The following is a 22,439-nucleotide window of genomic DNA, read 5'->3' as shown; positions in this document are numbered from 1 at the left end:
ACAAATTTATTTATACCAAAGTGCTGATACAACATATTGTGATATACAATATATGATGATAATAATATTTATGTTATTATCACAACATCATGAATGGACATAAATTATATTGACCACTCAGGAGACTGGGAGGCTATTCATAGTCTCCAAACATGTTGGTTTAGGCATATTCAACCACACGTTCTCTGTGCCCATAGGATCCCGTCATCACTGGTGATGTCGGGTTGAAGGTTGAAGTGGGCTTCGAACCTTTGCCCTTGAGTTCATTGTATCCCAGGAATTGCTGATACAGAATAACCAGATGTTGAGATCTGAATCTAATGCCTTATAATGTATAAGACAACCATTTTCTGTTAGCGGTGTGATCCTGACCAGAAGTGAATCCTGGATTGCACGCATTATCCCATGGGGCACAAGAGCGATTCATGATGTCCATGACTCAGATAGGGCAGTGGTGGCCATTGAGGGTGAATGCCTCAAATTCTATAGCCATATGTTACCTCTATGGGTAAATCATAGATAATTAATTCACGGTCAATAAATTGAAGACCATCATGGTTGATGTTGTAATGAACTTAGCAAAATTAACGGATATTTCAAGAAATTATCTTGAAACTATTAGTGTGAATTTCAAATTGCTAAATATGACACCTTGAAGATAATCTCCAAAATGGAGTAGATATCGCAGCACTAGGGAATCTAATCCGATGAAGTCAGTAGATACTCACTCGTAATGCCTTATGTCATGACTTAGAAAAATGTGTGAAAGAGCACTTTGTAAAGCAATTATAATGTCAGAATGACAAAATATAGGCTTTAACAGTAATGGTGATAATCTTTAAGCAGTAGATCTACACACTACCTTGTGATCCCAAGCATCAATTTGAAGAACAACACTTAGAATTTTGCATATCAATTCTTGCTTGTATCAAGCCAAAGGCTCAATTAAGATGAATTGATTCAATTTGCAAGAAATTAAAAATCTCGATTGCAAATAAGCGTATTAATCTCAACATGTAGCGAACATGGAGATACATACATTCCGGAATACCTCGTACTCAACGGAGAAATAGTACTGCACAGGTACTGAATTTATCTTTGCAAGAGATTTAAAATCTCTATTGCAAATGGATGTAATTAATCTCAACACGTGATAAACATGGAAATATATTACATCAACTTAAGATCTGAAATACAACTCGGTACTCAACAGAAATATACTACTATTGTAATGACTAGTAACGATGTTGCAAACTTGATGCTCAAGTGAAAAACTTAAATTGTATAGACCCCAAATTAAATGAGATGATCTTGTATCAAGTTGCAAGATAATTCAGCAGGGTGAATTAACATTTTGCGAGAGAAATTAATCTCAATCGTAATGAAATTGTTTTGCGAGAAAAAAAAAAATATATTTCTCAATCCAAATTAATATTGTTGTGCTAGAAAATTTAATGTCAATCGTAAAACAATGATATTGTACTAACAAGAAATGTTATATAAAGAATCTGCAAAAACTCATTCGTGATTATAAGAAACCATAAAGGCTGAAGTGAAGACAGCCGAAGAGATAAGGTTCCCTTCCTTTCTCTCTCGAAAACGGTTCCTGATGGGGATTTCTCCCGTAACCGCCACCGGCGGCCTGGCCGTTGGCCACGCAGGAGGAGGATACCTCGACGAGGCCGGAGCCACACGCCGCGCTGGGTCGGTGCTCCACGACGTCACTGCTGACCGCTGCTGGGTCGCGTGGAGACGGACGATCGGCCGCCTCTGCTGTCGGCATCAGTGCCGTGGGAGGCAGCGCGGGAAGACGCCGCTCCGCCAAGCGCCGAGAGGAGTCACCACACAATGGTCGTGCGCTTGGGATGGATGAGCCGCTGGGGCCACGACGGAGGTTGTGGCCATGCTAGGCGTTGCCTGGCAGTGAGCCGACCTTAGGCCGTTGCCGACACAGGAGGGGGCATGGTCGCGGGCGCTCCCGTGACACGCGGGCCTTGCTGTCATGTGCACTCGCATGGAGGGCTTCACGGCACATCGGCCGTTGACCGAGGGCCCTGCCGCGCCTTAGTTTCGGTGGTACCGCGTCCTCGAATGGCTTTCCGGACGTCGCCGAGACGCCATGGGCTGGGCACAGCAGCCGTACGTAGCGCGACGCAAGGCTTCGTTACGTTAGGTTTGCTGCACCGATCGAGTCTGAAGTGCTCATTTCTAGCAATCAATGCATTAGTTAAAGGAACGCATATACAAACCGAATTATGGTCGATGCATGTTGATCGATTCTCCTGTATAGGAGCATGCATCTTGGAGGACGAGCATTTGCCGGGCTGCAGAGACTCCAGTTCCTTTCTGAATGACTTCTTCTGGTTCATCTTCACATAGCCATTGATCCTCATGCGCTGCCGCCTTCTGTTGCCGGAACACAACCGTCGCACCGCCGTCTTCTGTTGCTGGAACACAACCGTCGCACGTCTCGCGTGCTCTGCACGCTTTTATCCGGCAGTCTGCTTTGCGCCGCGGTAGGCTACATTCCCTGAACGCTGTGTTGTTTTCTTGCTGTCTCCGCCATGCATCTGCGGCAGCCATAGTCTCGCGCCTGCGTAACCGCCATCTCGGTCTTTCCTTTCTCTAGCGGTAGAGCCTGCTGATAACGTATTAAAAGTAAAACGAGAGGCAAGACGAAAGATGTAAAAATGAATCGTTATCTTTATTGATGATTGAGTACAAGTATATATAACCCCTCAGGGGATGCATCCAATAGACGCGATGGTCTGAAGAGACACGAGCGAACAGTCGCGTCCCTTGTGCATGGCGATTAGGGATAGTGAAGATTCTCCTTAATTAACACGTGGGTTAATTAAATCTCAACAGTTAGAAACGCACAGAAGTCGACATAGGTGAGGGCGGCCAGCGGTGAGGAGAGGCGGTCGGCGCATGCTGCAGCGTCGACGCGTGCGAGGCAGGCCTCTCCCCTTTCCCCATGCGAGAGGTTGAAGATAGGAGGGGTGGGGAAGACGGGATCTGACGGCTCGGGGGGCCAAATCTGATGGCTGGAGCTCGACCGGCTCAACAGTTGGGCCAGCGCGCCGGCGCAGAGTGCTTCCCATATATATAGTAGAGACCAAATTGTGAAAAAAATAAGACCTCTGTGCATATCATCATCTGTTCTTATTTTGAATTACATAAACGGGAATAGTTACATTAATTTTTAACAAAGAAAATGGTCGATTGTTAGCCCCAAATGCCTGATTCAGATCCACCACCACCCACGAAAGCGTCGCCTGTGCTGCTATTCAACCTATATTACAGTTTCACTCCAGAGTGAATGGCAACTACACCACCTACCAGATTTTCATATTCGACTGCCTCAAACCCAGCTTCCTGGATCATCTGAGCAAACTTTTCCTGGAAAGTAAAAGTAGTTTGATCAGCAGCAATGCAGAACATATACAGACACATGAAATGCTTGAGAAGTCTAGTAATCTTGCATCCTTCAGCCTTATATCTTTTGCTGTGACAGGAACAGTCAATGTCAATACTGTTTTACAAGGTACTAATTGCTCCTAGATATTCTAGAGGTTTGACATACGGTAGAAATCACTAAAAAGCAAGAAGTTCAGAAGAAACTAGTTAGCTCAGTAACAGGAAATGCTTTAGAAATGCCGATCTTCACCTGTTTTGGAAACCGACGAATGCTCTCGACCAAGTATTGGTACGACTGCCTATCACCAGCAACTAGCTCTCCCACAGCCGGAATCACAGAAAACGAATAGATGTCGTAACTGGAGGAAAAAATAGATAGTGAACTTTCAAAAGTTCAGAGAGAAATAAACGAAAGAGTAGAACATTACTTTCCAGCACTAGGAGGATTTTTTTTGGACGGATGAGACAACACTATCATTGAAGCAGTTAAAAAAATGTCATTTTCTATTTGCACAAAACAAACGACAACAAGAAACATGAGCCTATTTAAGGCAACTTCCAGCGATGTTTAACACATAGCCGCATAGGTTGCTAACAGATTATAACTTTGTTGCAGTGCTTAGTGCAAATGCTGAAAATGAACAGCGCAGTTGCTGACAATTAATTGTAGGTCTGACATCAGCTTGTTTAATTTTAACAGAATGTTCAAGACATTTCTCATACAAATTTATCCTACAACGCTGGCATACTTCACTAAAGGAAACTTACATGTCTTTAAAAACTGGAACATCCACATGGCTCAACTCCAAGCACAGGAACCTTCCTCCTTTCTTTAGAACTCTGAAACACACAAATCCATGTAAAACTGATTAGATGCAAAGAACATAAACCAGTCAGATTTCCTACAGCAAGAAATCTCCTCAAAAACAACATTCAATCGAAACATGCCAACCGTTTGTAAGTTTGAAAAATCAAAATCAAACACAAATATCTGAACAGATGGATGCATCCAATTTCCAGCACAGTGGAAACTTCAGGAGATTAAAAACCTGGGGTAAGATTTGTTAGTTGGTTCAGCATTTTTACGCGTCCCACCTGTAAGCTTCTGATAGAGCTTTCTCAATGTGCGTAACATTTCTGATCCCGAATGCAATAGTATAGCCATCCATAGACCCATCCTCAAAAGAAAGAGCTTCTGCATCTCCCTGTACCCAACTAAGGCACTTCTCTTCATTGTAGCCTGGAATAAGAATAAACTGTCGGACAACAGAACAACATTTGAAACTAAGGTGGCATGATAAAATGAGTGTCATGAACCACGACCTTTTTCAGCAGCACGCTTCTTTCCAACTTCTAGCATATTTGGATTAATGTCGCAAACATAAATGTGAGTGTCTTCTTCCATATCAGTAAGAGTACCCTGCATAGCTCTGTGGCTCACACTCTTAATTCTTTCCACTACACGGAATGCAACATCCCCTGGAGTTGACATAGAAGAAATTGCAGGCACATTATTTCAAATTTCATAATGAGTGTTCAAGAGAATTGACAATATATTTGGTGCGGAAACTTCTTAGCAGCATAACATGTCAAAAGAAAGTCATTCATCATAAATAAAAAGATACACTAGCAACAGGAAGACTAGGTGTACACCGTACAATCAATCTAGAACAAGTCTACGATAAGCATCACATAATTTTTAGAACAAAGAAGAGGTCCTTAGTTAAATGCATCATTTCAAAGATAACACATGTGCTCAGCTATTTGCCAATTTGGGCAGGAAATATGGACACTGAATCCTGCATTGCCACATGGAGGCAGAACAGAAATATAAATATTTATTGTTGTTAGCGATCAACATTAGTACAGAAATTATGACAGAGAATGAATGAGGAGTCTATCAGAGACTGACAGAGATACCATTAGCAACAGGAAATGCATAACTCTTATGTTAGGGAAAGGATTGACGAGGGAACGATACTGAGGAGTCAGTATGTAAGGTCATTTGGGAGAGCCACAGAAGCAAGACATCTGATTCCACTAAATTTGTTTGTGACTGTTTATGTTATCCTAATTGCATCGATCTGATGACTGACATCTTATATTCTGAATGAGGGGATAGAAGAAGAGACACCCCTGCTAATTATTTTGTTACCTGTCCCACCGGCCACGTCCAGGTGCTTCATACCAGGAAAAGGATTCAGCTTTGAAATCAGCCTGGAAAAGATGTCACATGAATCCGGTAAGAACAATGAATCCCCGTATACGAAGTAATGGACTGAGATCAATTAACCTGTCCTTCCAGAGCCTGTGCAGCCCAGCGCTCATGAGGTCGTTCATGACGTCGTAGCTGGAGGCGACGCTGCTGAATACGTTGCCGACCAGCTTGCTCTTCTCGTCCTCGCGCACCTGCTTGAATCCTGACGGGGAACGAGACCGTGAGCAGCAAGCAGCAGGCCACGAGAGAGGGGGCGACGAGTGAAGGGGGGGGGGGGGGGGGGGTACCGAAGCTGGTGGCGTGGGAGTGGAGGAAGGCCGCGTGGCTGGCGGCGGAGGCCGCCGGGAGGAGGTGGCCGTGGTGGCGGCGGAGGCTGGAGGACGCCAGCCGCGCGGCGGCTGCTCGCAGAGCCATGCCCTTCCTTCCTTGGCGGGGCGAGATAGCCGATCCGAGCCCGGAGTAATAGATGGCCGTCGACGGGGGGAGGGGGGAGGGGGGAGAAGGGAGCACGGGCGGCGACGGCGGTGCGTGCGGAGATGCGAGACGACGGCGACCAGGGAGAGAGGGGTTTGTGTTGTTCTCTGCGGCGAGTGGATGGGCCGCCGCAGAGCTGGGTTTTCAACGGTTCTAGGCCTCCATCCATTTGCATGGGCTTGCCAGAGTTGGGCCTGACGCAGCAGTAATATAGCAAAATCATTAACGAGTACACATTCCAACGATTACTCCCACCTCAACGGGTTGCAACAAATGACGCACTGCATGCGTGTCACTTGTCGCAACCTGGAAGTTTTCTCTTTTTTCGTAGATCCGTTTTTAAAAATGTTTTATCTCATAAACCGTGCGTTCAAATCTCGAACCGTTTTCACCGTTGGCTTTCTCGTGTCGACATCTTCAAAACTAGATCCATGTTGATAGGTTTTGATGAACTTTTTTTCATGAAAAAACCAGAAGAAAAAACCGGACGAAAAAAACGTGCCTCACGCGATAGGAAAAAAACAGAAAACACGTTTTTTCCCTTTCTGAGAGGCACGGGTCATGCCTGTCGCGAGGGCAAAACCGTGTCTCTCGCCGAAGCAAAACCGCGACTCTCGCGAAAAAAGAGAGAGCAAAAAACGCGTTTTTCCCTTTTCGAAAGAGGCACGGGCGTGCCTCTCGCAAAGGCAAAATCGTGCCTTTCGCGGAAGCAAAACCGTGCCTCACGCAAAAAACAAAAAGCAAAAAATGCATTTTCTTCCTTTTGGAAGAGGTGCCTCTCGCAAAGGCAAAACCGTGCCTTTCGCGGAAGCAAAACCATACCTCTCGTAGAAAAACAGAAAACATGTTTTTTTCCTTTCCGAAAGGCACGGGCGTGCCTCTCGCGAAGGCAAAACCGTGTCTCTCACAAAAAAAATGCGTCTATGTTTTTCCTTTCCGAGAGGCACGGCCGTGCCTCTCATGAAGGCAAACCCGTGCCTCTTCTTGAAGCAAAACCGTGCCTCTCGAAAAAAAAAAAAACGAGTTTTTTCACGTAAAAAAACGAAAACACGTTTTTTTCGCGAAATTTTTTCCCGTTCAAAAGTTACGAAAGGCCGTTGAAAAATCGTAACATAAAAAACCCGGAAAAAACCACTCAAAAAAGGCGAAAACGCATGCAAAAAAAAATAAAAAATAAAATACGAAGGGAACACTCATATAGCGCGACACGAAATAGGGAAAACATGTATTTTTTTCCTTTTACAAAAGGCAAAAGAGTTTCTTACGGAAGAGTCAAAGAAGAAAAACTTTTCTTCTTCCATGAGAGACATAAATTTGTTTCTCGTGAAGGCACATATTTGATTTCATGAAAAACAAAGATAATTGTTTTTTGCCTCCATGAGAGACATAAATTTGCTTTTTGTGATCGACACAATTGTGCCTCTCCAAAAGAAAAAAACATGTGTTTTTCTTTTGCTTCCACAGGAGGCATAAACTTGCTTTTGTAGAGATACATATTGTTTCGGGAGATGCGCCTCTTAAAAAAAAGGAAAACATGTTTTTTTCGTTTACGAGAGGCACAGAGAAAAATGTTTTTCTATGAGAGACACGAATTTGCATTTCGTGAAGGTACATATTTTCTTTCGCGAGAAGCAAAGTGGAAAAAATGTTTCTGGTTTTTTCCTTCCATTTTTTGAAGTTTTTATTGAAAGAAAAGTACATTTAATTTATTAGCATTGAGTCTAGTTTTAGATTGAGAGGAATCTAATCTAACTATGGAAAAAGGGCAAACTTTCAGATTGCCACTTGTCATCCCCGAGAAGGAGAGAGTGACCTCTCCAAGGGGTACTGGGCATCGGCCTTTAGCTGGGCCGACTGTGGTCGTGAGCCTACCTGGTACGTCTGTTGGGCCGCGTTTCCTTTTTTTATTAGGACTTCTTGGCCTGCGTCGTGTAGGCAGGCCTTGCAGTCACGGGCCGTATCTCCCCTCGTGCCGCCCGAGGCCGAATCGCTGCAGCACAAGGAATCTGGAGGATTCCCCCAAAAAGGTACATAAACCGAGGAGGAAAAAAAAGTTAGAGAGAGAGAGCAGGTTAATTCCCCTCGCTGCCGCCGCGAATCCCCTCTCTTCTCCTCTCTCTCCTCCACTCGCCGCCGTCTCCGACAGCAAGAAGAGTCGCCGGCGGAAAGCCTTGGTGGCTCGGGTTCCGGCGGCCGCCGCCACGATGAAGCTCGTCCACCGCAATCTCGCCCGCAACGGGCCCGGCTCCGCCAAGGTCCCCCCTTCCCTCCCCCCCTCGTCGCGCTCTGTTTGAGCCGAGCCGCCCCGCCCGGCCGGGCTAGCCCCCCGGTGGGATTCTGTTTGGCGTGGCTGCTGACTGGCCCGTTCTTGTGGTTGCGCAGCTGCTGCCGGAGGAGGAGGACGACCTGTGGCACGCGTACAATCTCATCGCCGTCGGGGACAGCCTCCAGGCCGTCACTGTCCGGTGAGTTCCTCCCTTTGCATCATAATAGTGCTTGCTTTACTTTTTGGTTCAGCACTTCAGCTAATAAGCTCTGTGCTAGTGGTTGGTAACCGAGTCCTCTGGCGGATGCTGCAGCCGCCATATATATAATTTACTCTCCCCGATTTAGCACTTTCTGGCTGCTAGTGGTTTTGATGTACTCCTATGGATCTCGGTTGGCAATTGCAAGTTGAGGCAGAGTTAGAGTAGGTTCCCACATGGGAGGCATGGTTTGCCAGGTGAAGGGGAAAAAAGGTCGAGCCGGCTATGATGGGTATTTCTCAGCTCTTGGCTGTGGTTCTGGGGGATTGTAGACCACTGGTGATGTGATGAGTGATTTTCTCCTCCATGGTAGTATAGTTGTTGATAAGTTCAAGCCTCTGTCTAAGGGCCTTCCAGTTGTCCAGTATATCTTGGAAACTCATAGTCCTCTTGAAACTGATCTTCTTCTTTTGTTCGTTTCCAGGAAAGTTCTCAGGGATTCTGCTTCTGGTGGGCGTGATGCGGAGCGCGTGAAGCTCAAGTTGGAAATTGTAGTTGAGGTGACATCGTCTGTCTATCTGTGTCGACTTGCTTTGTTTAGTGGTTCTAGCTGTAACCATTTTGCTTCCAACCTTAGGCATCATCGTCATTATGACTGTGTACTCCATGACATCACAGATGGAAAATCATAGGGGATTAGCGTACTGGCTGCAAAGGCTTAGAGTTATTACTGATTCTAGAGCATATTTGTCGGATATGTACTGAAAAGGGTCAAATAATACGTGACCTGAAAATGAGAGAAGGGATTGGATTGTTTACGCCTTATATTCATGTTGCTGCAAGTGTGTTAGAATAATACCATAGCGCTTTCCTCGCAAAAAATATAATATTATAATAGAGCTGTATAATGGGCACCTGAAAAGCATCATCACGTGAGAACTCGAAAATACAGTGAGCAGAGCTAATAAGGCACCATCCCTACGAATTAGTACCTTACATCGCTTATTGTTCTTTCCAATGCTATAACAAAATCAAAATTATATTTTTTTCTAACTTAATTGACATGATTCTTTATCTTGGGCATAGTCTGTAGATTATGACAAGGAGGGGAATGTTTTGCGAGTGCGTGGCAAAAATATTACTGAGAATGATCACGTGAAGATTGGCCAGTTTCATACTTTAGAACTTGAGCTGAAGAGACCTTTTGTTCTACGAAAGGTATGCCCAAAAGTTATTTTAAGCTACTGTACCTGTTTACTCTGGGACTACCATATTGGTTACATTTTTTATGATAAGCACCCTTTGCTTGAAACTTTTAATCAGTTCAAATTTTGGACATGGCTCTAAATTCTAAATGGTACTGTTGGCTTTTAAACCGTAGATCAAAACACCCAGGAGCACCACGTATGTGTACGTGCAAAGCTAACTCGAACAAGCACACTAGCAGCTTGATCGATTAGCCCTTGTATGAATACGCTTCAGCCGGCTAGCTTCGGTTGATTGGATCATTCACGCGGCAACGGATCAACTCGGCTCTCTCAACAAGAACGTAAAAACGCGAAGGCACTGAATCGTTGATGGCCACAGGCTCGTGTTGAGCCTGTCAAACTTTGTATTGCTTTTCGTTTTTCTGGTGTTACAAGCAACACCCCTAGGGTGCCTTTTATACACATACACAAGGGACTATGGAAATAGACTAGGACTAGGTATCCTAATACTAGTAGGACTCGGTTTGGCTTTCTTTCCTAATCCTATGTGTACAGGGCAACGTGATTAACTCACATTCACCCCCTAATCACGATGTCCTTACTTCCGACCTGGGTCCCAAACACGATTGCTGCTTCTCATAACTGTTATCATCGGCATGGCCTTTGCCGTCCCTTGCAGCATTTCATGGACCGTCTTTACTGTCGTCGTCTCGTCCGTAGCTTAATGATAACACTCCTTTTTGGTCGTGTCTTCAATCTTCACCTCTTCTTCGGTGCTTTGTAGACTGTCCTTCGGATCATCGAGGGCACATCTTTTGAACCTGAGCGTGACCATACTTTGGTCTAACTTTGAATTCCAAGCTCTTGGCGCTTGCATCAGCCCGTAAAGTGCCTTCTTGAGCTTGTCAACTTCCGCTTGTTTGTCTTTCTTCTCGTAGCTGAGGGGTTGTTCTTCGTACACTTCTTCTGTGAGATCGCCGTTGAGGAAAGCGGATTTAACATCCATATGATGAACCTTCCAATCCTCTTGTGCTGCCAAAGCTAGGAGCACTCTTACCGTCTCGAGTCGAGCAACCGGTGCAAACACCTCATCATAGTCAACTCCTTGACGTTGTACGTAGCCCTTTGCAACGAGTCTTGCCTTGTACTTCACAATGGCACCCTCCGTATCCTTCTCTAACTTGTAACCTATGCGCGTCGTCGGCGTAGTCGTCGTGATCGCGACCATCATCTTGATTGTCGTCGTCACTATGTGCCTCGTTGTCGATGTTGTCGTCGAGATCTCCGCCCGTGCCGTGCATGTCGTTGTCGCTATCTCCTTGCGACCTATGCACGTTGTCGTCGGTGTTGGCACCATGATGATCACTACCATTGTGGTCACCTTGGTTGGGCGTCTTGCCAACCACCTGGACATCCTCCCTTGCATCATCATCAGTTGGAAATTCAACGTGAATATGTTAACGTTTGGAGCATCGTCGGCTGCGGCGATCCAATTCCACGCTTGGTTTTCTTCAAACACGACGTCGCGTGAAATCCGTAGACGCTTGGTTTGTGGATCGTAGAAGCGGTATGCCTTGGTGCCAGAACTCCTCTCGTATCCGATGAACACCATCTTGGTGCTACGATCGGCAAGCTTTGAGAGATGTGGCTCCGCCGTCTTCACATGTGCCACGCACCCGAACGTCCGTAGATGAGACACATTCGGCTTACGTCCGTAAATTGCTTCATACGGAGTCTTGCCGATCACCGCCTTCGTTGGAGCCCGGTTGAGAAGATAGACTGCCGTCGAGACAGCTTCTCCCCAAAAGGTCCCGGGCAGGTTCTTGCTCTTGAGTAAACTCCTTGCCATGTCAACGACGGTTCGATTGCGCCTTTCAATGACACCGTTATGCTGTGGCGTATAAGATACCGTGAGGAACCTTTTTATGCTAATCTTCTTGCAGTAGTCGTTGAACTCGTTTGACGTAAACTCTCCGTCGCGATCTGTCCGTAGAGCGCGAACCTTCAACTTGTGTTCCATCTCCGTTGCAGCCTTCAGCTTCTTGAACGCTTCAAACGCCTAATCTTTAGATCGTAGGAGAACGACCCACATATATCTCGAGTAGTCATCTACCACAAGGAAGAAGTACTTCTTTCCTCCGTGAGTTGCCGGGGTGATAGGGCCACATAGATCACCATGGAGCAGCTCGAGTGCATCACTTGCACGATAGGTAGACTGAGCAGGGAACGGCCTGTGGTGCTGTTTTCCAACCAAGCACCCATTGCATACTCGATCAACATGGTCGATAACTGGCATCCCGGATACCATCTCCATCTTTGACATTTTCTTCAAGGTGTAGAAGTTAACATGTCCAAATCTAGCATGCCATAACCACGAATCATCATCACTCTTGGCGAGCCAACACTCCGGTTGAGATTTATCAAGGTTGAGGATATAGAGCCTGTTCCGTGTGCGAGTAACACGAGCTAGCACGTTTCGGAGGTTATCGAAGATCGTCATCATTCCGTTCTCGATACCCACCTTGCATCCATTCTCGTCAAGCTTCCCAATAGAGATGATGTTGTTGCGAAGCCGTGGGATGTAGTACACTCCGGTGAGTATGCGATGTTCGCCTGTGAGACCCTCGAAGAGGACAGATCCTTGCCCACAAATCTCCACATTTGAACCATCACCAAACTTGACCGAGCCTTCAACATCATATTCCAGCTCGAGAAATTTCTCCTTGCATCCCGTCATGTGGTTACTGGCACCCGTGTCGAGATACCACGACACGTTGTGATCCCCGGATAACTTAGGTGTCACATTCTTCTCATAAAGTAGCACCTTCCGGCTTGGTTTCACAACCACTGTTTGAGCGAGATCACAAACTTCGGCCATTAGAAGACCTGGACCTTTGTCTTCCTCCTTTGCCAAATTTGCCTTGATCTCTCGCTTGTCAGGCTCCGGACAATCCTTTGCAAAGTGACCCATCTCGTTGCAGTTATAGCACTTAACCTCGGATAAATCCAAGTTCCGTGGCTTCCGCCTTTTAGATTGGTCCGCCTTACCACGACCTTGTGGCTTGCCTTTTCCTTTGCCTTTTCCGGTTTGTCCGTCGCGCTTCACGTTGCTTGAGCCTTCGCCACCATCACGCCTATCTTTGCTACTTGGGGCCTCCCAATCTACGCGCGAGTACATGAGTTGGTCACTACCTCCTCCTTTGCCTTTCCGACAACCACGAGCATTCTCTTCCCATGTCCGCTGGCGTCCGATCGCCTCCGTTATGGTCATGTCGTCGATGTCGTAAAGCTGCTCGAGCGTGTCGATGATGTACGTGAATTTGTCAGTCATCGAACTGAAAAATTTCTTCACAATCTCGGTCTCATCGAGCTTTGCACCAAGCGCGCGGATCTCTCCCACCAAAGTAGTAAGACGCATGGCATAGTCGTTCACCGATTCAGTTTCCTCCATCCGCAACTTGTGAAATTGGCGCTTCAGCACTTGTGCCCGAGCCTTGGTGACGCGATCTTGTCCGATCCTCATCTCCTTGAGTGCGTTCCACGCCTCTCTTGCCGTCTCAAACTCCGCCAATGTCATTAGCACGGAATTCGGCACGGACTGGGCTATGGCGGCCATGGCACCTTCGTCGGACTCGTCATCGACGTCGTCGTCCGTGATTGCCTGCCACACTCGAAGGGTTCGGAGAATAATCTTCATCTTCACCGCCCACACGCCGTAGTTGGCGTCGGTGAGCATCGGGTACTGAATGGGGATGTTGCGATGCGCCTGGACGATGGCGCCGCCCGTTCCTCCACCACTCGTTGCTGACTTACCGCCCTTCTTCACCTTGTCGCTGTTCTTGTTCGCCTTGGGACCGCCCTTGCCGGACTTGACCGACTCAGCGTCGCTGTCCGTCATCGTAGATCGTCGAGGCTCTGAAACCAATTGTTGGCTTTTAAACCGTAGATCAAAACACCCAGGAGCACCACGTATGTGTACGTGCAAAGCTAACTCGAACAAGCACACTAGCAGCTTGATCATTAGCCCTTGTACACACACACGTGCAACTAGCCAGAGACTTGCGTGTGAATACGCTTCAGCCGGCTAGTTTCGGTTGATTGGATCAATCACGCGGCAACGGATCAACTCGGCTCTCTCAACAAGAACGTAAAAACGCGAAGGCACTGAATCGTTGATGGCCACAGGCTCGTGTCGAGCCTGTCAAACTTTGTATTGCTTTTCGTTTTTCTGGTGTTACAAGCAACACCCCTAGGGTGCCTTTTATACACATACACAAGGGACTATGGAAATAGACTAGGACTAGGTATCCTAATACTAGTAGGACTCGGTTTGGCTTTCTTTCCTAATCCTATGTGTACAGGGCAACGTGATTAACTCACAGGTACTCTTTCTATTTGTGTAGGAATATTGGGATTGGTTAGCACTTGATACCATCCAACAAGCATGTGGTATGTGATTTATGTTCAACAGATATTATAGCCTTTTATCATTATCTGCTTCACTGCTACTGCTTCCCCAAAAAAGAATGCGTTTTAATTGTGTGCATTTAAACCTCTTTAGATCCTACTGCAAGTGCTGATCTAGCAGTTATTCTTATGCAAGAAGGACTTGCCCACTTATTCCTTATTGGGAGAAGGTATGCAAAAACGTTTTTCACTTGCTGAACAACATAATATTTGATTGTTTTCTTTTGAATTGCTTTAAATAATTAGATCCCATGCAAGTCATGCTAAATATATTTATTTCACAGAATAACCTTACAATAAGCCTATCTGATTCTCTCATGATAGCACTCATCAATGTTACATCGACCTTTGCACCCCTTTGATGAGCTTCTGCTATCCAATCGACCATTTACCTTAAAAATTGACTCCTTCCCCTTGTGTGTGTGTGTTGTGGTGGGGGTAGTATTTCCAGGAACAAATCCAACAACAACAACAAAGCCTTTCAGTCCCAAAACAAATTGGTGTAGGCTATAGTTGAAACCCATATGATCTCGAAACCTAGTCATGGTTCTGGCACATGGATAGCTAACTTCCACGCAGCCCTGTCCATGGCCAGTTCTTTCTTGATTTTCCAGTCCTTCAGAACTCTCTTCACGTTCTTCTCCCATGTCTAGTTTGGTCTACCCCGACCTCTATTGACATTATCAACATGCTTTATCCTTCAGCTGTGCACAGACGCTTCTGGATGCCTGCGTTGTATATGCCCAAACCATCTCAGACGATGTTGGCCAAGTGTCCATAACTATTAAATATGCAACGAAAAGAATAATTGCTTGTGATGGTACCGGTTTCGAACTAGAATGTCAAATGGTACTAACACCAAACTGAAGTTTCATGAGTATTTTCATTCAATATTCATGCATCCTGTGCAGTTACACAGGAACAATAGATTTGTCTATGGTCTCCCATAAATATGAACACCCAGTGGTCATATAGATTCTGGCATGTGTTCTTATTATTGCTTCTCTAGTCCTTGATTGGCTGGAGTTCTTTCTCCCCTTTCATTCAACTTACTAGCCATGACTATTTTAAACAGCATAACAGCAACAAGGTCACGTATTGAAACATCGATCCCTAGGAAACATGGACCTGCCATTGCTGGTTACGAATCGGTACGTTAACTATTTTAAGATAATGTGGATTTTCTTTGTCTCATCTATTTGCTACTGAGTTGGCAGCCTTTTGTTCCTATGCAGGCTCTCAAGAAGTTCTTTGAGCATGTTTTACAAGTAAGCACATAATAATCTGTACAAAGTTCACAATAAATGAGAACATTTATAAATGATCTTTTTTGTAACACACTACATTACCTGTCTGCAGGCTTTGCTGAAGCACATTGATTTCGAAGTGGTCCAATGTGTTGTAATTGCAAGCCCAGGTTTTACTAAGGTAATCACATACCGAGAGGAGAAATATATATTATTATAACACTTTCTTTTTAAGGGTCATCAGTTTGTGAAAACATCTTAAACAATGTTTTTTGAAGAACGATAAATGTACCTGTCATGTGATGTTAAATCAGTTTCTAAGTCGATCTTGATAGGCATATTAGAAACCAGTCAGTTAATGTTAATATAACCTATCAAATAGTAAAATAAATCCCATGCTTCATGAAAAAGGTCTTGGGCTTATATGTTGCTCTGGTCGTATCATATATCAGCACCGGTTCATTGTTTATAAGGTGGTAACGCGACCTAAGGCGTGCACCAACCGCCCTGACGCCTAAGTGTCCAAGGCGGGATCCTTATAAACAATATGTTCTGCAGCTATGTTCCATGTCTCAAGGGACTACCCAAATCCTGATGTTTCAGTCCCTAATTTTACCAACTTGAGTGTGTAGTACTGCCCACCATCCACATATGGTTTACCAGCTATGTTCTGTTTTAATGGTTTACATTAAATTTTATGTACCAGTGTAATATGGTCAAATTATCATGGTTTCGGCTGCACCTGGCAATATAGTGAATTGCATCATTGCATGTTACTTTTGCCATTTACACTTGTTTCCAACTTGAAACATGTGCTACCGTGTACTTACATTTTGGTCCATCTATTGCTACTTGCATAGGTTAACCCTCCATATCTTCATGAAGATAATATCAATTCCTATTCTTTTTTCTTTTCCTTTTATCTTAATTACAGGATCAGTTTCGTGATTACATGCATCTTGAAGCTGCACGGCGAGACTTGAGAGTAATAATTGAGAATAAATCACGCATTATTCTTGCACATGCACCTTCAGGCTACAAGTAAGTTCTATATTTTCTCATTCAATTGATTCTGTGTACTCATCGACCTGTTTTAGCCGTCCATCTTTCCTCTTTTATTTAAGCTACTAGCACAGGGTAATACTTGGAGATTTAGGTCCTCTTCTAAAATTCTGAACAATCGGTTGGAGACTTGCCTGATGTGATACTACTAACATGTCTATCCGGCTGATACTTGCGGTTCATTTGCCTGTGACTAGATATATATTTGCTAAATGAGTGGTTGGTTTATGTATTTCCTGGTCCTCTATTTTCTCGTTGCTCTCTGTTTGATCCTAACGTTGCTGTTGATTATTCTGTTGTATATTGTTATTTGGTATAGGCATAGTTTGAAGGAAGTTTTGGACACCCCAGGTGTGATGTCACTGATAAAAGATACAAAAGCGGCACAGGAGGTAAGTCTGATTTAGAACTCCCCGTTGTCAATATATACCGTAACTTACACGTATGATTCCTTCTGAAGAAGTTCCATATCTTGATTAACTACATATGACAGACACTTTCAAAACAGATTCTAAGTGCAGCTACTCAGATCTCGTCTTGTATTTCTGTTGTAATTTGCAGGTGCAAGCTTTGAAAGAGTTCTTCGCTATGCTTACAAATGTAAGCCTCTTGAAACAAGCGAGCTTATCCCCCCCCCCCCCCCCCCCAACACACGCACACGCACTCTTGTATTTCAGATAAGAAGAACAGTTACAGTACTGATTTTATATGTTTATGATTCTGCTTAGTTCAACCATATCTGATTAGACTTAAATGTTTGCTGCTTAATTGCAGGACTCAGCCCGAGCGTGTTATGGACCTAAGCATGTTGAGGTCGCACATGAGCGCCTTGCAATACAAACTCTTCTGATGACAGATACTTTGTTTCGGTAAGTCATGTTTACGAAATTGATTATATACTGTTATTTCTTACGCATATGTTCAGTTTGAAAAATGTGATTGGTTTGGTAATAGAATAAGTGGCAAACTACAGCCACAAAACTCGACAAAGAAGTCTTAATGTAACAAAACTGTGCAATGTGGCCATTGCTGTAGGTTAATTAAGCTTGCTTGCCTAACCTGCTATGGATGAATGGTGTGGCTCCCAGGAAACATTAGATTAATAATTCAGATAGCTTGGTGTAGCCTGCTTTGTTCAGTTGAAATACGTTTGCTACAGGAGCTGGTTGCTGATCCCTACTCTTGATGTTGAAGATGCTATTGACTGTGAATCCATATTAGGCTATTTACATATAGGATTGGAAAGAATCGCATCTTGTGGTAGTCACTATTTTTTGCATTTTCAAATTAAAAAAATTTGCAAGAAAAAATAGCAGGCTTCCCTTTCAGTAGTCCATTTTGTTAGTCTGGGCATATCAATAGTCCATATTTGTTAGTCTGGGCATTGCAAGGGAGGTTCCCCATATTTGATGCGTGGTTTCAAGCCAAATATATGTATGTACATGTGCTTCCTATGCATCCAATATGACCTGAAAATTGAAACAGAAGTTCATGAGTTGCAATTTGCCTGTACAGTCTTGCTATTTATTTATTTGTTCTCCGTCTGTTTCCCCTTGTAGGAACACGGACATCGTTAGCAGGAGAAAGTATGTGAACTTGGTTGAGTCAGTCAAGAAATATGGTGGTACAGTGCACATATTTTCTTCGATGCATGTCTCCGGCGACCGTGAGTATACTGCCAACTATTTTGAACTCGCCCACCTTGTTCATAATTGTTTACTTCACACTACAATCAATGAGAAGTATTGAGATGCAATAAAATGCCACACCGTTGGAAATGTTGCAAAGAAAATTAAAAATTAACTGAATATAGTTATAGTTACATGCTATGGCAAAAATATTGAAGCAAGAAGGAAGTTCTTTATTACACCCATCGTTTCTGCACAGTTTCTGCGTTCTGAGATTGCATTTTTTTTTTCTCCCGATGTGTTTGTGCAGAATTGGCGCAGTTGACAGGAATAGCAGCTATACTTCGATTCCCCCTGCCAGATTTGGAGGACATCGAGATGTGATTAGTCCAGTCCCTCCGGAGCTGCCTAACATTTTTCGTACCAACCTGTTAACTTATAGCTGATCAAATGTGATAATATAACAGTTTGGCTCAAAGAAATTCTGACAACATTTTAATGTATCCTTGTTGTATTTTCTTTTGAGAAGATATCTTTATTGTAAATGGTTAGTTATGCCACATCTATTGGTTATTTTTGACTTGATAATAAGGGGACCCTCTCCATTTTTCCTCTTTGCGAGACAGAAGCTCATCTATGCTCCTGTGTGAAGGCAAGCGGGCTGGGTCTTATATATGTTCATGTAGACTTCTTTGAGCGGTTTTGGGAAGTTTCCATGGACCGGTTTCAGAAGTTTCCGTCTAATTTTTTATTTTCTTTTGTTCTCATTGTTTTCATATCAGTTTTTCCTTGTTAATTTCTTTGCTAGGATTTTTGTTCTTCATTTTTTCAGATACCTGTGGACTCTTTTTCAAATACGTGCTGAACATTTTCGGTATATAGGTCTAACATTTTTTAAATTACTTGAATGTTTTTTATACATTGTATATATTAAAAAAACAGAATATATAACTTCCGAACGTTCGGTTTTTTAGCATCAGATCCGAACCGATCGGATGCCATTAATTCTGGATCCCACGACCCAAGAGTATACAGGCGTTAGTAAGCGATGCACTAGCCACCTTACCAAAGACTTGTTGACCACGAGATGGAAAAACATCTTTTAACCATCTTTACTTTCGTAATCAAGAATGAAAGGTATTTTTTCGTAGATTTCTCTAATGCATCATATGTTGGTGTTTTTGTGAACACTTCGATGAGTGTTATTCATGTGGCGAGAAATTTTGGTCTCCGCAAGACACAACCCTCTCATGGGTGTTGCATTTCAAGTGCTGAAGATGGGCTCATGTCTTTGCATACGCTTCGATAGTTTGCAATGATGATGTTAGTGATGTAGTCGATGAAGCCTCCACGGAGGTGCAGGTAGACGACATAAATGATGAGAAAATGATCAGGTGTCCTGTGGTACAAACCGACACGCCATATTTTAGTACACCTCTTGTGTAAATATTATAGTAATATATGCCCCACACCTCGTACCCCACGTATAAATACCATTGTAATTTTTTACCTGGGAAAAAATATTGAAAACATACCTCCCATAACTTATGTGTAAACAACATGGTAATATACACACCGCGGGATGAAAACATATGCACAAAAAATGCGGTAACATTGTCCCCAAGTAAAATAGTTGTTTAAAATATACCAATGGAATTTGATCTTGAGTAGACAAGTTGTTGAAAATATACACCCAACCCGGTAACTTCGGTTCAAACAACATGGTAATATACATATCATAGGTGTGGCAACTTGTGATCCGTACAAAAAAGTCATTGGAAAACATACCCTCGTAACCTCTGTGTAAATAGCATGGTAATATATGCATAATAGAGTTGATAATTCACGTTGATAACTTTTGACACGAGATAGAAGTTGTTAAAAGATATACCCTAATAACTTATGTGTAAATAACATGGTAATATATGCACAATTGAGATGATAACTCATGTACAAACACCGCGGTAACTTTTTCCCTGAACCTCATAACTTACATTCAACCACTATGGTAACTTTGAATTCAAGGAAAAAACGTTGAAATATAACTTCTTCCACAATTTCCATGTAAATTCTTGGTAATTTAAGCACCACAGACTTAATATCTTAAGTGTAAACACCATGGTAACTTTCATCCAGGATTTTTTTTTATTGAAACATACCCCAATGTAAAGTTACCATACTGCTCCATGCTAAAGTTATCATGCTTCTCATGATATAGTTAATACCCTTCTCATACTGTAGTTACCACGCTTATCATGGCAGGGGCGCTGGCTAGAGTCTGGTGTTCCATGAAAGGCCTGGAATGCAAGGACCTGGGAGAGAATGTCTTCTTGTTCACGTTTCATGAGCAGTCAGGAAAGCGGAAAGCGCTTGAAGATGGCCCGTAGGAGTTTGGGAAATCAGTACTCGTGGTGGAGGATTTTGTGCCAACTAAAACAATTAAGGATTACGAGTTGAGATAGATTCCGATATGGGTGAGGATACTTGACCTCCCCTAGGCATGATGTGTAGGGATGCGGGGGAGACAATCGGTAATTTCATGGGGAAGTTTGTGGACCCGGTGTGAACGGAATGGCCGTGGGGAAGTATCTTCGATTGAAGACAATAATCAATATCTCTGAACCGCTGATGAGGGGTTTTATGCGGGATGAGGACGAGGAGGAAGCTGCCGAAAGGGAAAAGAGGAAGGGAAGGGAGAAGCAAGAGGAAGAGTTCTAGTGCCGTTTTGAATATGAGTTTTTACCGGACTTCTGTTACACATGTGGCATGCTAGATCACATTGACAAAGACTGCAAGCGAACGACAATAATATGGATCATGGCTGAAAGCTTACATTCCAATGAAAGGAGGGGAAGGCAGCAGAGATGGGTGGGGCAGAGCTTGGTTTGGAAGTGAAGGGAGGAACAAGTACAATTTCCATTCGTACAACCTGGGATCAAACAGGAATAAGTCTGGCAGTGATAGTGATAGTTCGCAAATCAGACAGAATGATCCTCTGCGAATAAGGAGTAAAACAATGCGGATGAAGAGGTTACAAGTCCCTTGAAAGATGGAAATGAGGGTGGGAAGAATTCTGAAAACCCAAAGCTGAGGTGGTAAAGAAGAGCTTAACCTTTGTAGAGGGGGAGAAGGAGCATGGGAAGGACACAAACATGGTGGATCAGAACACGTCGGAGTTTAGTAAGAGTAATGTAAAGGAAAAGGGGGTTCTAGCTGGTATGGATGAGGCTCAGAGCAGTGCGAAGAATGGTGGTGGTATGGTCGAGAAGTGAAAGAAGGGCGAGGGAGGAGGAGATGGAAGGGGCAAGAGATTTGTGAGAAAAGAGAGGGAGGCTGGGTAGGGGAACCACGAGAGGCTGGACGTCCAAGTGGGAGCAAAAAGAGGGGTGGGGCCGATGGATGTTGATGGTAAGGAGGGGAGACAAGAAAGAAGACCAAGGGGGATGAGGAGAACAAAAACACCGGTGATGTGAACTCAGGGCTATCGGAACAACCCTACATAAACCAATGAAACTAGTGGCATGGAAGTACCACAGGCTTGGGAACCCGACGGAAGTTCGTAGTCTCCTAGAGCTCCAGGGGGAAGAAGAGCCTGCCATTCTCTTCTTATCAGAAACAAAACTAATAGAAAAGGAATTGGACAGATTGAGGTGGTGTTTGAGTACACCAAAGATGGTGGTAAAGGATGCGGTTGGACGGAGCGGTGGTCTCGCACTACTCTGGAAGAGGGGAGGGGATGCACATCTAAAGTGGAAGGACAAGTATTATATCAATGCGGAAGTCAGGGAAGAAGATGACACGAGGTGGAGACCGACGGGCATGTACGGTGAGTCGAGATGGGGGGAGAAGGAGAACACCTGTCAGGCTCTGAGAACCTTATGTGCTCAGTATGATCTGGCATGGATCTTCCTTGGGGATTTCAATAAGATCTTGTTCGCAAATGAGAAGGAAGGAGGGCCGGCTCGGGCCCAAGGGCGCATGGATGCATTCCAGACTCGTTGGAAGCTTGTGGTTTGGAGGACTTGGGTTTTGTTGGGGACCCGTACACATGGAGAAACAACCGGCATTCAGTGGATGGTTACACTAGGGAAAGGCTTGATCGTGCGGTGGCTAACATGGAGTGGAGGTGCCTTTTCCCATTGCATAAGATCATAAATGGGGACCCGCGACACTGGGACCATAGACCACTTATTGCGGAGATCAATGGAAGAACATATATGACACATGAGAGGACATGGCCAAGTGTGTTC

General features: G+C 44.2%; 2 protein-coding genes across 2 annotated transcripts; one reads left to right on the top strand and one right to left on the bottom strand.

Moving 5' to 3' along the window:
• Positions 1-3,126: 3,126 nt before the first annotated feature.
• LOC123428057 (2-methoxy-6-polyprenyl-1,4-benzoquinol methylase, mitochondrial) lies at positions 3,127-6,181 on the bottom strand. Its single transcript, XM_045112221.1, has 8 exons — positions 5,926-6,181; positions 5,714-5,840; positions 5,576-5,637; positions 4,744-4,899; positions 4,516-4,660; positions 4,189-4,260; positions 3,671-3,779; positions 3,127-3,402 (listed from the first exon to the last, which is right to left on the bottom strand). The coding sequence occupies exons 1-8, from the start codon at positions 6,050-6,052 to the stop codon at positions 3,301-3,303; spliced, it is 900 nt and encodes a 299-aa protein (XP_044968156.1). The 5' UTR covers positions 6,053-6,181; the 3' UTR covers positions 3,127-3,300.
• Positions 6,182-8,174: 1,993 nt separating this feature from the next.
• On the top strand, positions 8,175-18,777 carry LOC123428056 (protein PELOTA 1). Its single transcript, XM_045112220.1, has 15 exons — positions 8,175-8,367; positions 8,495-8,577; positions 9,062-9,137; positions 9,664-9,795; positions 14,189-14,234; positions 14,347-14,422; positions 15,328-15,403; positions 15,488-15,520; positions 15,612-15,680; positions 16,434-16,540; positions 16,881-16,953; positions 17,123-17,161; positions 17,336-17,430; positions 18,121-18,227; positions 18,500-18,777. The coding sequence occupies exons 1-15, from the start codon at positions 8,317-8,319 to the stop codon at positions 18,571-18,573; spliced, it is 1,137 nt and encodes a 378-aa protein (XP_044968155.1). The 5' UTR covers positions 8,175-8,316; the 3' UTR covers positions 18,574-18,777.
• The last annotated feature ends 3,662 nt before the right edge of the window (positions 18,778-22,439 follow it).

Source organism: Hordeum vulgare, chromosome 2H, assembly GCF_904849725.1.
Source record: "Hordeum vulgare subsp. vulgare chromosome 2H, MorexV3_pseudomolecules_assembly, whole genome shotgun sequence".
Taxonomy (NCBI): Eukaryota; Viridiplantae; Streptophyta; class Magnoliopsida; order Poales; family Poaceae; genus Hordeum; species Hordeum vulgare.
The sequence above is the reverse complement of the archived record's forward strand: the minus strand, read 5'-3'. Positions and strand labels throughout refer to the sequence as shown.

What these genes read in the sequence shown, in the direction of transcription:
- LOC123428057 (XM_045112221.1), bottom strand. Translation starts at nt 6,052, where the DNA reads ATGGCTCTGCGAGCAGCCGCCGCGCGGCTGGCGTCCTCCAGCCTCCGC. An exon ending in CTCCCACGCCACCAGCTTCG is followed by an intron (nt 5,841 to 5,925) that starts GTACCCCCCCCC and finishes GTTCCCCGTCAG; the next exon opens with GATTCAAGCAGGTGCGCGAG. An exon ending in GGACGTGGCCGGTGGGACAG is followed by an intron (nt 4,900 to 5,575) that starts GTAACAAAATAA and finishes TGTCAACTCCAG; the next exon opens with GGGATGTTGCATTCCGTGTA.
- LOC123428056 (XM_045112220.1), top strand. Translation starts at nt 8,317, where the DNA reads ATGAAGCTCGTCCACCGCAATCTCGCCCGCAACGGGCCCGGCTCCGCC. An exon ending in TACCATCCAACAAGCATGTG is followed by an intron (nt 14,235 to 14,346) that starts GTATGTGATTTA and finishes AAACCTCTTTAG; the next exon opens with ATCCTACTGCAAGTGCTGAT. An exon ending in TTATTCCTTATTGGGAGAAG is followed by an intron (nt 14,423 to 15,327) that starts GTATGCAAAAAC and finishes TATTTTAAACAG; the next exon opens with CATAACAGCAACAAGGTCAC.